Below are 17,197 nucleotides of genomic sequence, written 5' to 3'. Positions count from 1 at the left end.
GGGCCAGCTGAAGGACGCCTCCGGGTGCGGGAATTTCTCGCTACATTGAAGACCTGTTGGTGACCTTCTGCTGTTGTTTTTTTTTCTATGGTCGGGTTGTTGTCTCTTTGGCACATTCCCCATTTCCATTCTCAATTTTAATTGTAAACAATTTTTCATAATTTTTTGTATTTTTAAAAAAAAATCTATTTCTGTCAAACAACAACGACTAATTTAACCAAACATGATCACAATCATCATAGGGGTAACTTGTTTTAAAATGTGTCCGATGTCCCCGCCCGCGAACCAAGATGGCCGACATGGATAACAAATAGTACATAGGGTAAAATGCAGTTTCGGCTAATATCTCTAAAACCAAGAGCACTTAAAGCAAATCTGACGGGATAAAATGGCTCGTTATGCTAAGATCTATCTGCCTTGAAATTTTCAGACCAATCAGGCAACCCGTTGTGGGGTTGCTGTCCCTAAATTGGTATTTTTAAGAAAAATTTTACAGCTTTTGGTTATTATCTTTAATATTAATATAGAAAAAGATAAACGGTTTACAGCAATAATGTGCAGCAAAGTACGACCTGCAAATAAGTTAACATCATCCAAATGGTCAAATTACCCCTTAAGGAGTTATTGCCCTTTATTGTCAATTTTAAAGAATTTCATATATTTTTTTTTAATTTTTAAAATTTGTACAAAATATTTTCCACCCTTACGACTGGGCCAAGTTCATTATATATAGAGATTACTGTAAGCAGCAAGAATGTTCAGTAAAGTAAGATCTACAAACAAATCACAATCACCAAATCAAAGTTTTGTCACGAATCCATCTGTGTCCTTTATTTAATATGCACAAACACCAAGGTGAGCGACACATGCTCTTTAGAGCCTCTAGTTATTTTGACTGGGCTTATCTTAAAATATATTCACTAGATTTGAATATAGGCGACTAACTGTAAACTCTCATTCTTAGTTTACTTTGAGCGCTCTTAATAACACCTACCGACCGTTCAAGACCCTTATGGGTCATGGGTAGTCATGATAGTTAATAACCACCCACACCATTAATACTAACTAATAATCTACCTATCGGATCATCACTATTACAATCTACTGTAGAAAACCCTATTTCCTTTGCCGCTGTTTGATGAAATGACTGTAAAATACTCCCAGTAGTCTCTTTTATGTTGATAGGTCCATGTAGTCCTCGTAAAGCTATAAAACATATGAATTCACAAATATGACTGAAACAGACTTGTCTACAATTGATTATAAACCAATTGTATTGATATTTTCAAGTTTTTAGTGATTGATAAAACCATACAAGCAGTACATGTATGTAGAAAGGATATTTTTTTTTAAAACTCATTTTGCCAATAACAATTTCACATTCCATTTACTTAAAAAAAAACTCACCAAAGATAAAAGGTGTTAGCCCCTTACTCAAGATGTTCATTTAACATTTAATCAAAATAGCTACAGTATGAAAATTATTAAAAATAAAAAAAAAACATTATAGGATTATTTTTTTTCCAGAGGTAATTGATATTTGCGATTAACTCACAAAGGAGGGACGATAGATACCATAGGGACAGTCAAACTCATAAATCTAAAACAAACTGACAACGCCATGGCTAACAATGAAAAGAACAAACAAACAACAGCACACACGACACAACATAGAAAACTAAAGAATAAACAAAGTCCTTCGGACTTTTGTATAGAGTCCGAAGGACCTCTGTTTAAAGTTTGTGAATATGAGTCCCGGTTTACACACCAATAACCTAATTTACATATTTTTGTGTAAACGCTACTATATATAATAACCATCAAATGCACAAATGAGAAAAATGTCATAACTAAGGAGTTGGCCGCCATATTGACTTTCCAAAATCCATAAATGTTCAAAAGCTGCAACGGAATCTAAAATAAATTAGCACCTACCTCAACAAAATTATTTAAATGAATTATTATCCGAACTTGAAGCGTTCAAGTAACCAGATAATCTTTCCAACGAAAATTTCATTCGAATGACGTCGTGTTTTGTTATGACGTAAATTTGCCGAATCATTCATCACATTTTGCAGAATTTTATCTTAACTTTACACATTTTCCAAGATCTAGCACATTTTATTTATTTCTTTATTTTTCTTATATATGCAATAGAATAGACACCATTGAAAATCCCTGGATTCCTGCAAGCTTGTGTATCGCGCATGAACAGATTACGAAAGTAGTTTCGGAAACATGGTTTATCCAATTGTAAACTAAGAGAAAAATTCTAAATGACCAATCCAATTTAAGTATTTACAGATATGCAAATTATATAAAATTATTGAATTATAAATATAGGTTTTAAAAGTGTAAGTCCAATTTGGCTAAGGCCTCTTTGCTTTGTATATACCAACCTTAGGTTGGCAATTTTTTTACTTTATTTACAACAATAAGGAGATGTGGAATGATTGACAAAGATCCAAATGACCACAATTCTCAAAATCTAACAAAACAGCTTGTAAATTAATTTATGTTGACAGCAATGCAGAGCTACGAAAGATACAAGAGGGACAGTCCAACTCATAAATCGAAAATAAACTGACAACGCCTGGCTAAAAATGAAAAAGACAAACAGACAAACAACAGAACACATGACAAAACATAGAAAACTAAATTTTTATGAAACCATGATGTTCCTCTTTAAGTTGGATATACACACATATATATGTATATCTATATCATTAAGTGTTAAACGGAGAAGCATTGAAATAGCAGATCGAATCACAAGTCAGATAGTAATACACCATTTAATCATAATTAGTTCTTAGTGTGCAATGTCCTTTTGTTCGTATAATTTGTAAGTACACATTTTTGTTAATTTAGTAGCTTTAAAATATTACAAATGTTAATTCTTTCAAATGCAAAATAACAGATCATTTATTGAAATTTACCTAGCTGTATAAATTCGGTAAGTTTAAATACTACAAAACTATTCTTTAAGAATAAAAGTATATCATACTTGAGTCTCCGTAAGATGTATCTGTAGCATTTTCGAGTTTTCGGAAGAAGGGCAGAACATCGTCGTATCCCCAACTGACTGCCCCTTCGTGTTCCCATTGATCATAGTTGTTACGACTGCCTCTTACAATATTTTGTGCATTGATCGACGATGAACCTCCAAGCACTTTGCCTTGTGCTATGTAAGCCCTCTATATTAATAAAAAAAAATTAGTAAAATTAAGATGTGCATCTAAAGAAGATAAGAAATTAGCAATATCCTTTAACTCTACTTTCCGCTATATAGATGATGTTCTTTCACTAAATAATTCAAAATTGGGGACTATGTGGAAAGCATTTATCCCATCGAACTAGAGATAGAGGATACTACAGATACAGTTCAGTCGGCCTCATATCTTGACTTACATCTAGAAATTGACAATGAGGGTCGGTTAAAAACAAAACTTTACGACAAAACAGATGATTTCAGCTTTCCAATTGTGAACTTTCAATTTTTAAGTAGCACCTGCATACGGGGTACATATCTCCCAATTGATATGATATTCCCGTGCTTGCATTTCCTATCATGATTTGCTTGCTAGAGGGTTGCTGCTCACAAGGAAGCTTTTAAACCAAGAGTTCCAAATGGTGAAGTTAAAATCATCCCTACGTAAATTTTACGGACGCCATACGAGTTGGTTGACCGTTATGGAATAACCGTTTCACAAATGATATCGGATATGTTCCTTACGTCGTAACTACAATCTCCTTCCCTTTCTTGAATGTGACCTACCGAATTAGACTATTTACCGGATTTGTTATCAGATAAGCAACACGACGGGTGCCACATGTGGAGCAGGATCTGCTTACCCTTCACTTCAGTTATTGTACTATGAACAACAAAGTTATTTAATTTGTAATAAATATTTCCTATCTTCATTACTGTATATACCTAACAACAAAATTATTCATTAACCTCTGTACATTATTGCGTGTGGGGGCATTGTTATCAAGTTATGGTTGATTGAAATTGTTTTACATATCAAACCTTATTTTATTAATTTTGTATTTACATTGTCATGATTGTGTCATAAGTCAAATGTAAAAGTTCAGTGTATTATCACTTGTTGATGTTATGCTAGTAATTTATGGGAGCCTTTACAGTTTGCTGGTTGGTGTGAGACAGTACATTGGCCTTTAATGGTTTTCTTTTATAAATTTGACTTGGATGGAAAGTTGTCTCATTGGCACTCATACCAATTCATCTTATATCTTATTTAAACGTGTTTACATGTCTTACAACAACATAAAACACCCCAATTAAACAAGGGTTCTCTGTTATGGGTGTATAACAATATATGCATTCGTGGCATTCATAATTGAAATTTAAAATCCACACTTAGTCGCATTATCGGATGCTACAATAGATGGAAAGAAGATTGGATTGTGATTTTGACAAATCGAACATACAAATATGAACTACTGGTATGAAATTTGTCACCAAAGCGAAATGGTATACGATTTTTTTCAGCAAAACCACATGTTTGACTTAAAATACTTAGCATAAACTGTTTGATTCAGTCTATTGAACCGTTTTAATATATATGTTTCTTATTCTATTAAACAAACGTTGAACTAATGTCGATTCTCTTACTTAACCGTTTCAACCTGACTCAAATGTTATTTATTTTTATATTGATTTTCGTTCTCGACAATAGTTCTGTAAACATGTCAATCGCTCACCTGCATATTTTAAAAAGACACCATTATGTAACTTTATTCAAAAAAATTATTGATATAAAAAAGATATAACCTCATTTTCATAAGCAAAATGGGAGTACTTTTGTTGAACAGAATGATATCCCCAATCTTTCTCTAAACCTATAAGAGAACCCCACAGAGATGGTATTTGGGTTACGTCATCCGGTTCCAAATCTGACATTCCAGCTTCCAACAAAAGAACTGAAGTGTCATATTCTTCCGATAATCGAGTGGCAACAACACTACCTGCAGAACCAGCTCCTACTACAAAATATAACAAACAACATATATAGTTTACATATTCACACAAAGTTAACCTATTCTTACAGCGTTAACCTATTCGTACAGAGTTTACCTATTCGTACAGAGTTTACCAATTCATACAAAGTTAACCTTTACGTTTAGAGTGTACCTATTCGTACAAAGTTTGCTCTTCTTACAAAGTTTACCTATTCGTACAGATGTATGTATTCAATAGCTGTATAGTAAAATTACTTGATAAGTTGTTGTGTTTTAAAACTGCTTTAAATGGTCTAAGGACCCAAATCAAAGTAGTGTTCAAGCACATTTGGACTTTGGATTGTCCCATTTATGATGACGGCGAAAGATTTAACTTAAGATAGGTCTGCTACTGGAGTGAACTTTGAAACCAAGCTATCTTGCACCTTGAAAATTAAATTGAAACAGACGTATTCAGCTATTAACTTTTTGTTATGTCAATTGTTCGACTGGTACTGGCTTGGAAGGCCGAGTACTCGAGTACAGTTTGTTGTATATGTTAAAGAGGCTCGCGTGTATAAGATTTTTAGAAAAAAAAAATAAACATTTATTTTTCATTACAAATTTTATTAGTTACCTTGAGTAGTTCTTACTTTATCATATGGTACGAAAATCATTTAAAAAAATCGATTCGTGTTGGCCCCAGGTGACTTTTAAAATGTAGATACCATTGAAAAAGCTCCAAATTATCTCACGTTGGTGCAAAAATGCTATTTTTTGCATTAAAATTGAAATATCTTTTTTAACTCATCGGTGACCTATTTTTTTTTTATTGTTGTTTACGAATAAGCAGTACATAAACTAAATAATTGTAAAATTTAAGCGATTTCCGTAATTAAGTTCTTTTTTTATTTCGATATTAACGCTATTTCTCTTATTAGTTCAACAGAAAAAAACAACATTATCAAAAATGTATGCTTCTTTCGAAGGCAGATTGTGAGCGCAAATGAACGGTGACCTATTTTTTTTTATTTCATTTTTCTATTAAGTATAAGATAAAGTTCATTTTCAAAAAAATATAGCGAAAACCAGAACAAAATCATATTGACATGTGGTGAACTCTACGCAACTGATTAGAGACATTTCTAACGGTGTTTGTACACAGAACAACACTTTCATGGATTGATAATTAACTCATCACAAGCCGTACTTACCTTTGTTTATTAATCAAGACTTCTATGTAAACGTGATTGGTATGAGATGGACACTTAAATTAATTGAATTGCTCTTCATTGGACACTTAACTATTTTGAAACATGTTTAATTTACAGTTTATAAATATGCAAAAGTATTACATTTTCAAACCCAAAAGTCGAAAATAGACTGACAACTGATAGTGCAGAAAAACAAAACACAGAAAAAATAAGACCGAGCAACACGAAAAAGCACTTGTAATTTGAAGTCCAATATTGTTGTTTACAAATTAATGGACAAGTCGTATATAAAAAAAAAACCCATTAGAAACAGATGATACATATATTGTCTACTGAGTCGGACTTATATGCAAATATTTTTAATTTTATTGGAACTTGGTTCATGAACACGTACACAAATAATGATTGCTATAATATAGGTTATTTGTAGAAACGGCGGTCGGTAATTCATTGTTTAATTGACAAAGAATCAAGCTATGTTTGAAATACGTTTGTCTTTCGTTAATATGTTTAAGAAAGGTAATAAAAAAAACCACTGCATCTCACCTAAAATCTAAACTTTTCGGTTCTCGAGTATTATGACCGAGTATCCGAGTATTAGATCTTTTAACATCCCTATTAATTACTAATTACATTGGTTGTGAAAGAATTTTAACATTGCCAAATAAACATAAATACACTATGCGTATTTACATGTAAACTCTTTGTTAATTCATCATGAAATAATGTACATTCTTTTTGATATGAAATCTTATCGTATTAAAGCTTTTAAATTTTCATCATGCAAAAAACTGACCATAATTAATGGGAAAAAAGAACGCAATCTTCAACAAATATCTTTGTACGATCACAAACCTAAGTTATCTGTCTAAACTAAAAAGTTAAAAACTTACCGACGATGTAATCATACATTTCTTTGAAGTGTTTCTCATACACCCCTGGTGGATCTGATTTCCGTTCTGGAAGAACCATCGCAAGAAAGTATACAAGTGATGCAATTGCTGATTTTCGCACAATCACTTCTGCGAAAAACATTTTCTGTTGACCAACTATTGGGTGATAAATATCTACAAAAAGATTCAAAACAATCCAATTGAATTCAACTATCTTGATTTTAATTACGTCTGGAAAGGAATATATCATATCAACAAGGAACTGAAAAGGAATTTGATGTTTTAACAATTTGTACAAGAAGAAGTAATTTCTATAACACGTATATATACATGTAGTTTAAAGTATCAAATTTCAATTGCAATTATGATTTATCAATTAAAAATATTTATGATTTATCTGAGCATGTCATTGAGAAACATTAAAACCATGTCTATTTTTTACCAATGTAATCCCTAAAAGTAATGACATGTTTACTTTATGAAATACAAATTTTCTTCAGAGGTTATTTGTTTATTGAATTTCAAAACGTGTTTAACAAACGTAAAATTTATACTGTAATCGGTTATGAATCTTATATATCTGGTTTAGACATAACATTCCTAACTTCATCTTTTTGAATGTTTTATCTTCAAAACGACAAATCTCCATTTAAAACGAAAAAGAATTAAAAAAAAAGAACGTCACCCAAAAATTTTACCTTTTCAGAAGCTGTTATCAAATGATAATGTAACAATACAACAAAATATAAAGGTATGCATCATCTAACTTACCAGGTTTTACACCTAATGATAATCTGTGATGAAAGAAAATACATGATTATGTGTTACGGTTCGTTTCTTCGATAAGTATTTGTAAATGTCATAGCATGTTAGATTATAAACAAAAATACTGTTCTCCGAGGAATAATCAAAACATAATGTCCCGAATCAAAGACCAAAATCAAATGGTCAAACACATCAAACGAATGGACAACAACTGTCATATTCCTGTCTTGGTTCAATCATGTTCTTAATTAAGAAAGTGGGGAAAAGGGGGGGGGGGGTAAACTGGTTCTATAGCTCGCTAAACCTTTCACTTGTATGACAGTCGTATACATTTAATTATATATACAGCGATGTGTAAAAAAAACCACAGACATAATAGGGGAAATTGTCAAAATAGGGGAAAAGCAGTAAACGTTGTGTAATTATTCCAATCACTGTAAAAACAAACAAATATATACACAAACATTTACAATGGCTCAATAACACAATGACGGGATGTATAAGTACATATCTAGAGCCAAGTCACATACAAGAAAGAAACACAAAAAGCCACACAGACAATTTAATCATATTAGTAAAAACGAACAACAAGAATACAAAAGTTATCATACAACAAAAATTACTTCTTTTTAGATATACTTGAGATTTATATTGAATTCAGTATGTCTGTATTTCGTATCACCAATTGTCTTTATAAAGAGTCTAACTTTTCAGAAAATGTCAGGTGCGTCTGGGGTTTCTGAAAACACTATTTACATCTATCTGGAAGACAAATTAGTTATAGCTACAAATGTCTGAATTTTGCTCATTGTCTCAATGTATGTAAATTTTGGTAAACGTCAAGAATTTCGTCAATGAAACTGAAAAAGTACGTAGGCAATTGTAAACAATTATCAAATTTTCAAACATTTTCTGATTAATTAAATCATCGTTGATTAACCAACATGATACTAAGGATTTTGATAGGAAAACATAAAAAAAAAAAAAATCTGTACAAAAATGTGTTCTTTCGACAATACAAAATAAATATAGTCTCAGGACTGAATGTTTTTGGTACAAAAACAAATGATGTTCTATATTATTTCTAGAATAACGTTCTGCACTTTAATTTCCTTGCAATTCTCAAACTATCTTTTTTAACAAGTTCCAGCATGACCGAGATACACTGGGATATACCAGTTTACACACCAATAACCTCTACAAATGTGTTGCAGCCTTTAAATGCTTAACCAGTCATGAGCAACTTTCAATTATTTTTTCAGTACATTGGCTAGTAGTTCCCATTAAATGTACACTTGACATTTTGCAACTAAGAAGTAGGCCACCATATTGACTTTATTCGTTATGCAAAAGATTTTTAAATGAAATAACACCTACCTGACAAATTTTACTTTTACAAATTAGATATTATGGAATTTTAGGCGTACAAGAAACGAAATAATCTTAAGTTTTAATTCATTTGATCTCAAGTTTTCCCCTGACGATGATGCGCCAAGCTGATTCATGATTTTTGTAGGAATTCGATTTTATTGAAAACTTTTACATTTTTCAAGATTTAATGCATTCATTAATGTCTTTTTATTAATCATTCATGTCATTAGACTAGAACAAACAGTTATGATTTGTGGTTTTTTTTTCAATCTCAATTTGTTTGTAACTCATTCAGGCCCTTATCTGGGGAAAATATTTTGTCTTCAATACACCTCATCGTTTTGTCCGCCATTATTGCACATCACAAAAGTTCCCGTAAAATTTTGACGTCATAATAGAAAATATATGACGGCACAATGGAAAAGTGATTGTTGTATGACGTCTAAAGTTCATGCGGGACATTAACGGGTCAAGCAGGAATAGCCAATATGTTTATATAAACGGAGGGGCAAACTGTTACAGTTTCTAACAAATCGAAGATGAAATGTTCTAGGGAAATATCTGTATTCATAATTAGTCTACATATTCGCCAAATGTTATCGCCATTAAAGAATCATAAGGGTCTCTGGTAGGGTTTTGCGATATATTTTGAAATTTGTTTTTATGTCTAACATAAAGTTTTAGTCTTAAAAGTATAACTACGACTGCATTTTATCTTTCTTTAAAGAACTTAAATTTCTATTAATTTTAACTTAGGCAGTTGAATGTCGACACACGTTACAGCACCTAGTTGAATATTTTTTAACACCTAGTTGAATATTTAATAATGAAACGAACCGGACACTAACTTCACATACATACAATTGTTGTAACTTTGGGTATCTTGACTAACTTTAAACTTACTTGTTCTTTAAGTAATGCTCCGTCTTACAAATCTTTCGGTTCTTTTAAACTTGCTCGAAGAAAATGTAGCTTTGTTAATTCATTGGTCAACGAAGATAATATGAGTCTTTTGAAATTAAAAAGACCTTTTATTTAAGACCTTTTATTTGACAGTATTTTTAGCAGAGTAAGTATGAAATGTGACTGATGATTATGAAAGTATTGATAATAAAAGTAATATTGTTTCGATTGTAATCACTTAATATGTACTACATCATGTACATAAAATGTATGTATTTGTAGCACCTGGCTTTTCTTAAAAAAATTCTATGGTCTTATTAAATGTTAAGACTGTTGATCTCCATTATCCATCATTATTCTAAATGTCAATATGTATGCCTCGTTGAAAGATGCAGAAAGCGAAAATTAACTAAGTACTTTTCAAATAAAAAAAGTACATAATATTTATCTTAATATACATATATATCTATTCTGACGCCCAACACACGAAACAAGACATGTGTTTTTTAATTTGATAGATATTTTTTGTGTTTTTGTATATGTTTGTTTTTCTTGAGATTGTAACACAGTGATGACTGCTGTAACCTTATTTTTACTATTTTATTGATTATGTCTATTTGTTCTCGCATCGTTGTAAAAACAACAGAATATGATGCGACTGTCATTAAAGTGAGAGGTTTAGCGCTTTAAAACCAGGTTAAATCCACCATTTCCTACATTTACCAAGTAAGGAATATGACAGTTGTTGTGAATTCGTTTGATGTGTTTTATCATTTGATTTTGACATTTGATTATGAACTCTCTTTTTTGAATTTTCAGTAAATTTGTGATTTTACTTGGATACATGTTCATTTATTACTGTTAAAACATTGAAAAGCCAAGGAAATGAAAAATACTTATCTATTTAAAATTAGATTTCCTTCCTGTGCAACTATATTTGAAAAAATAAATATCCTATTTTAAATAAACTTATTCTAAGATTTTACCTGTAAAGCACTCTAACTACATATGTATCATATGTTCATTATTATATATGAAATAAAATACTAGATTGAAACCCATTTGTAGCCGACAGGTTTTGTCGATGTGTCAATGGCATTCACACATAACAGATTTCAATGCGGGGTTCGATTCCCTGTGAAGGCATAACGTCGCTGGGCTTCTAAAATGTTGTAAATAACAAATTTTTCAAGAAAAAAATATCTCACAAACAGGCTTTGAAAATTTTGGCAAAATGCATGCTTCCATAATGTCGTATGTGAACTTGAACATTTTTGTAAATAGCAGTGAAATAAAAACTTTGACATTTCTGGATTATCCAAGAACTTAAATTATTTTCACAGAAATAGAGAAATGTACAATTATTTTTTTCCCAAAGCCATTCGACAACGATTTTCAAGTTTTCATACAAGATTTTGGAAGCAAACTTTACAAAGAACTGACATTGGCAATTTTGTAATATGTCTTGTTTCGCACATTTTGATTGGTCTAACTGTATGCTATTTTGTAATACAAAAGATTTCCTCCCGCCCAGACCATTGGTGTCAAGAAGTATTTTTAGCCAAAAAAGTCATATACGACATTTTAGAAGCCCAGCGACGATATACAAATTACAAAAAGTAAAATCTAAGTTTTAAAATCAGATCTATTAGTGAACAGAAATTAGTAAATAAGCTAATCCAAACTAAGGGTGTGTTTGAATATACGCCTGAGGCGGCCTATGGTTACCCGTTGGTATCTATGGTTTGATATTTTGTGTATAAATTATCAAACCATAGGTACCTATGGTTGACCATAGGCAACCTCAGGTGTATATCCAGACACCCCCTTAATTAAATTAGGCACACAGACGAATCCAACGCTATTGTTTGGTGAGTCAATTTCAACATCAAATAACAAATGAATAAGGAAGCATAAAATTCTACAAAAAGAAACCATGGTAAATGACTAGGCTGACGTCACGGTAATGGTCTCAATGCAAATAGTTGTGTACGTGTAGAAAAGCCAAACAGACCTTCGCAGCATTTACTTTACAAATGTGTAGACTTGTTGAATGTAAATCGTCGAAGCATTTAAATTGCGGTTCGATCCATGTTATACGCATCTATCACATTGAATCTAAGATAACGGATACAACAGACACAGTTAATTCTGCCTCATATCTTGACTCACACCTAAAATTCGACAATAAGGGGCAGTTGAAAACAAATTTTTATGACAAAGGAGATCATTTCAGCTTCCTAATTCTAAACTTTGCATTTTTTTTAAGAAAAATAAAAAGCAGCGCCTTTATACGGAATATATATGATCAAGTTGCAACGATACTCCATGGCTTGTGTGTCTCATCATGATTTTTGTGATAGAGAGTTAGTGTTTTCAATGTAGCTATTAAACCAAGTGTTCTAGGTGGTGAAATTGAAATCATCCCTTCGTTATTTTACCGAAGCAACCACGAGGTAGTTGTCAGAGTATGTACATTTACAAAACTGCATTTAAGGATCCGATAAAGGTTTAATTGTATAGATAACCGTTAGCAAAGACCTTATAGAGATGAAGATAAATACTCGGTGTCAACTTTACAATCGTTTCAGTAATATATCATATATGCTAGCGGTGTTATTTTATCTACCTTTGCAGTTTTCCTTTTAATGTCTATGTATTATCATGTCACTTTTAGACGAGGCTTGGTATTCATAACACGGCTTTCAAATGTTTGGCTTTCAATGTTCCTGATAAAGGATGACCAGGTGGGCACCACGGCGTATGACATTTTTATAGTATTAGTTGCATGTTGTGTATTCTCGTATATATATATAATTTTATTTGTACTTTAACGAGAGGTTGTCTTTATCAAATGTAATTGTAAGTTTGCTGAAAGTTTTTAATCAAGTAAAGTTGTGTATCTATGATGGAATCATGTCTGATTAGGATTGCTCATACGATTTTGTCAATATCAATTAAACTATTTGGTTTTTCACAAAAATTATATATTCAAAAAAATAAAACGGCAATTTGTTTCAAGTAAGATGGCATTCATCAACAACTGTCTTACAAATTAGTGATTGACGACTGGAAAAAAATTATAATGATATTCAAACTAGGGAGATAACAACATATATTCTGGGGTTCGTCGTATAGGAATATTTCCAACAATACACATGTATTTTGCTGCTATATCTAGTCCGTTTTTAATGGTGTATTGGAATCTCGACTTGACAACTGTCTGGTGCGAACAAATGTGTATATACAAACACAGGCAGATTTTAATTAAGACTGAATTTAGAATGAAATGTAACATATTCACACTACCAAAACGAGAAAAACGATTTATCTAGTATGCAATGTTTTCTAGCACTGAGAGTGTTGATTTTCAAATGACGGAGTAAATAAACGCCTTATCTTTATATATGGTATAATTTTGTTAAGACATCTACCCGCTGTCAAGAGAAAACCATCTTAACAGATTTAAAATTCAGAAAGAACACCTTCAATTCAAAAGTCTTTATTCTGTTTCAGTACAGCACATTTTATCAAGACATTAAATAATTTCAACGACTCAATCCATAAAATATTTCATTGAGTCAATACGGGTCTAGATGTTATATCTGTGCGTTCTATCACGTCTGATCATGTCTGCAGCTTTCTCCCCAATCATCATGGCTGGTGCGTTTGTATGACCTGAAGGAAGATATCTCATAACGGATGCATCTGCCACTCGGAGGTTCTTGATACCAATAACCCTGTTAGACAAAAGTATGTTGATTTGTAAAACTAAAGAATGGCCACTGTAATATTTGTTCATATCTATTATGAAATAAAATCGAATCTTTGCTGCATTAAAAGTGTTTATATTTTATTTAAGGTTATTTCGAGTAGTCAAAAAAATATATATTAGTCAGTACTGATAATGTTATCCTAGATTCCATTTTTAAGGAATAATTAATTAAAAAAAACGTTTAGGACGTAACGGTCACACGTTATGACGTTCAGCCAACCAGAAGGCGTGATACATCAACAATTAAATTATTCACAAGTATGTTCACTTACAACATAACTGAAGCAGAGAATTACACGAACATTGCATACTTCGTATTCGTTACATTAACGATATTTGAATAACAGAATTAACAATAAATTAAGAATATGAAGAAGAAAGTTTAAAATGTATAATTATAATCCTTGTACCTTTTAAACATTATCTTTTTGTATTGGCTTATAATATCATACGCATAACAATATCTTAACATGAGGTTATTTTCATTAAGTGTTTGATGTTTTGTTTGAATCGCAAGCAACCTACAGAAGATACAAAGCATCAATGTACAAAAATCTGGCAGACGACGACGAATACATTCGGAATATCTCCATGATATAATTTTTAATCTTAAAATATAAGAGTCCAATTAGTAGCGGTTCCTTTACCTTTCATTTCATACGTTGTTAAAAATTATTATCTGTTATGAATAACAATTTTGAAAAGACAGTTGTAGATGTTTTGAGGTACGATACAAAATATGTTGTGAAATTAACTATACCTTAATCTTGAATCAACAACAACCGACGGGTCATTAACTGACCCCATTCTACAGGTGCCTATAAAATGAGATGCCGTTGTCATAAAATGACGTCCAATACACCTCCAGTAATTATCCGAATCAAAAATGTCTTCACTACAATGTCCAGGTACATCTTGTCTAACCAAAGTAGCCCCGATAGATTTCCATGCTCGAGTTTGTTCTAATGAACGCATAAACCGAATGCCTGAAATTATATTTGAACGTGATCCAATACAATAGCGTATGATATACCTTATGTGAAATATCTTATTGACAGAAAGTTTATTGTGTGTTTTTGTTAAATAAATTTTCTCCAATAATTGTGATTACAGAATTTTGTAAAAATATATAAACGTATGCAATTGACTATTGACAAGTGAAAAAAAAATCTGGACTGCTTTCACAAAGGGAATAGTTTTAAAATTAAACAATAAATTAAGGTGGTACCTAACACTACAGGGAGAAAACTCTGTAAAATCAGCTAAACGTTTAAATTATATTTTGTTGTTAAGGGAGTATTAAGCTTCTCAATGATCAAAATAAATGTTTGTCAAACTGCTATATAACCAGTGTAATTTTTCTGATATAAACGGTTGGTTCAACTTGTTAGATTCTTTTATTTTTTAGTCAAAGGGTCAAAGTAAATACTTTGTCAAAATGTTAAGAAAATTAAACGAGCCAATGTGTCTTCCTCATCCAAAACTCCGATTCCTTTCACGGATTTGGCTATACTTTTTGGACCCTTCTGATTATAGCTCTTCATCTTCTATGTAAGCTTTGGATTTCAAATATTTTGGTTAAAGGCATCACTGAAGAGACATGTATTGTCGAAATGCGCATCTGCTGCAAGAAAATTGGTACCGTTTATTTTATTAGTTAAAGTGTTGGGTACCACCTTAATTGAAACAAAAACACTATTTTAACGATAGATAATGTCAATTATTGCAATACTGGTACTTTCAATCAAGTACATGTCGAACAATACTTTCCATTCTACTGTTAATACTGTTTGTGGTAAAGTCCATTTGACGAGGCTCAGTACTTGTACATCCCGTCATTGTGTTGTTTAATCTTCATTTTCGTTTTTACTGATGTGCTGTGTATGTTTGCCTGTTTGTGATTCTTTGTTGATTTGTTTGTTTTTATAGTGATTAATATTATAACAAGTGTTGACTGTTATACCCCTACTTTTGACATTTTTTGTTTGTTTGATTTGTTCAAACATCGATGTCAATACAATTAAATTTAATACGACTGTTGAGGTTGAGTAGCTATAAATCCAGATTTAATTCCCCATTTTCTACATAAGAAGATGCCTGTACAAAGTCCAGAATATTACAGTTGTTATCCATTCGTTTGATGTGTTCGATTTGCTATTTGATTCGAGACTTTCCGTTTTAATTTTTCATTTGATGAGGGACTTTCCGTTTTGATTTTTCCTTTAGAGCTCAGTATCGTTATTTTACTTTTTCTATCAAGGTGTTACAGAATAGTTGTTACATCATTATTATACCTCTTACAAAGTCTTCAATGTCCTCTGGGTGAGAAAGATATCGTGGATCTATAATAGGAGAACTAAATGGCGAATTGTCCGAAAGCCGCAAATAACCTTTACTTCTAGGTTGTAATAAGAACATTCTCGCTATGAAACTGTTTTCAGCAACACGTTTTAAATGTTCTTTTACAATCTGAAATGTAACATTTGTACGAAATACTAATCATGTGTAAAACATCCTAATGTTATGTGTGTCGTGTTATTAGAACCGCATTGCCTTAGATTTTAAATTTAAATAGATTTTTTTGCAAAAATAATATTTAACAAAATTCAATCACGATAAAAATATTTGTTTAGAGAACAAATTAAGTTCTCTTCAATATTATTTAATTACGATACGCAAATTGTTTGTCTGGGGTTAAACATAACTTAAATATTATTGAGACTTACTCATTGACATATTTAACATATATTATATACACTTCAAATTTGTAAAAATAAGATTAGAATAGAATAGTTCAAAAGTACAGTCTTTTGGTACGTTAATCTGTGGTTTGTATTCCAGCTAAACTAGACTGCTGTCCTAGAACAGAAAAAAATGTTCAAAAAGATACTTAATATTAATTTAAAGTTATTGTATATACTTCTTTTTTAAATGCCGGATATTGCTTACGAACAAAACCCTCTTCGTAGGCCCGGTTAGTTAACAGAAGTTCAATTTGTGGACCTCTTGTATATAGCGGGTTGACATTTTGAAAAATTATTCCTTCAACTGCGTTTCTTGAAAAAAGTCCTACAAAATACATATTAAGATATTGATATAGACGTGTTTATAATTCGAAGGTTTGTCAATTTTTACTTTTCATATGTTTTCTCGGCGTAGTCATATGATAAAACATAGTTTTCTATTTAGACCGTTATAATGTGTTGTTTATTTGTATTTAGTATTTATTATTCAAGCATTACTGATAGGTCTTAAGGATGTACTTAGGTGAGGTTAGGTGAAAATTAATAAATTAAGAAGTTAAAATTGATACT

The 17,197-nt window shown here is 31.4% G+C and overlaps 2 protein-coding genes across 2 annotated transcripts; both read right to left on the bottom strand.

Moving 5' to 3' along the window:
- Positions 1 to 1,036: 1,036 nt before the first annotated feature.
- LOC139497667 (glucose dehydrogenase [FAD, quinone]-like) lies at positions 1,037 to 7,148 on the bottom strand. Its single transcript, XM_071285899.1, has 4 exons — positions 7,070 to 7,148; positions 4,796 to 5,007; positions 3,005 to 3,194; positions 1,037 to 1,206 (listed from the first exon to the last, which is right to left on the bottom strand). The coding sequence occupies exons 1-4, from the start codon at positions 7,146 to 7,148 to the stop codon at positions 1,037 to 1,039; spliced, it is 651 nt and encodes a 216-aa protein (XP_071142000.1).
- Positions 7,149 to 13,594: 6,446 nt separating this feature from the next.
- Positions 13,595 to 17,020, bottom strand: LOC139497183 (glucose dehydrogenase [FAD, quinone]-like). The gene is made up of 4 exons (XM_071285277.1): positions 16,804 to 17,020; positions 16,178 to 16,352; positions 14,644 to 14,869; positions 13,595 to 13,848 (listed from the first exon to the last, which is right to left on the bottom strand). Exons 1-4 carry the CDS (start codon positions 16,963 to 16,965, stop codon positions 13,701 to 13,703), a joined length of 711 nt encoding a protein of 236 aa, XP_071141378.1. The 5' UTR covers positions 16,966 to 17,020; the 3' UTR covers positions 13,595 to 13,700.
- Positions 17,021 to 17,197: the final 177 nt, after the last annotated feature.

This window comes from Mytilus edulis, chromosome 12 (assembly GCF_963676685.1).
Source record: "Mytilus edulis chromosome 12, xbMytEdul2.2, whole genome shotgun sequence".
NCBI classification, from domain to species: Eukaryota; Metazoa; Mollusca; class Bivalvia; order Mytilida; family Mytilidae; genus Mytilus; species Mytilus edulis.
Note: the sequence above shows the minus strand (reverse complement) of the source record. Positions and strands in the feature narration are given on the sequence as shown.

Excerpts from the sequence above, each read along its gene's own strand:
- LOC139497667 (XM_071285899.1), bottom strand. The coding sequence starts at position 7,148 with ATGGTTCTTCCAGAACGGAAATCAGATCCACCAGGGGTGTATGAGAAA. Across the intron at positions 5,008-7,069 it reads AATGTATGATTACATCGTCG|TAGGAGCTGGTTCTGCAGGT; the intron begins GTAAGTTTTTAA and ends TATATTTTGTAG. Across the intron at positions 3,195-4,795 it reads ATTTTGCTTATGAAAATGAG|AGGGCTTACATAGCACAAGG; the intron begins GTTATATCTTTT and ends TTATTAATATAG.
- LOC139497183 (XM_071285277.1), bottom strand. The coding sequence starts at position 16,965 with ATGTATTTTGTAGGACTTTTTTCAAGAAACGCAGTTGAAGGAATAATT. Across the intron at positions 16,353-16,803 it reads ATCCGGCATTTAAAAAAGAA|ATTGTAAAAGAACATTTAAA; the intron begins GTATATACAATA and ends GTTACATTTCAG. Across the intron at positions 13,849-14,643 it reads GTTGTTGATTCAAGATTAAG|GGTTATTGGTATCAAGAACC; the intron begins GTATAGTTAATT and ends TTTGTCTAACAG.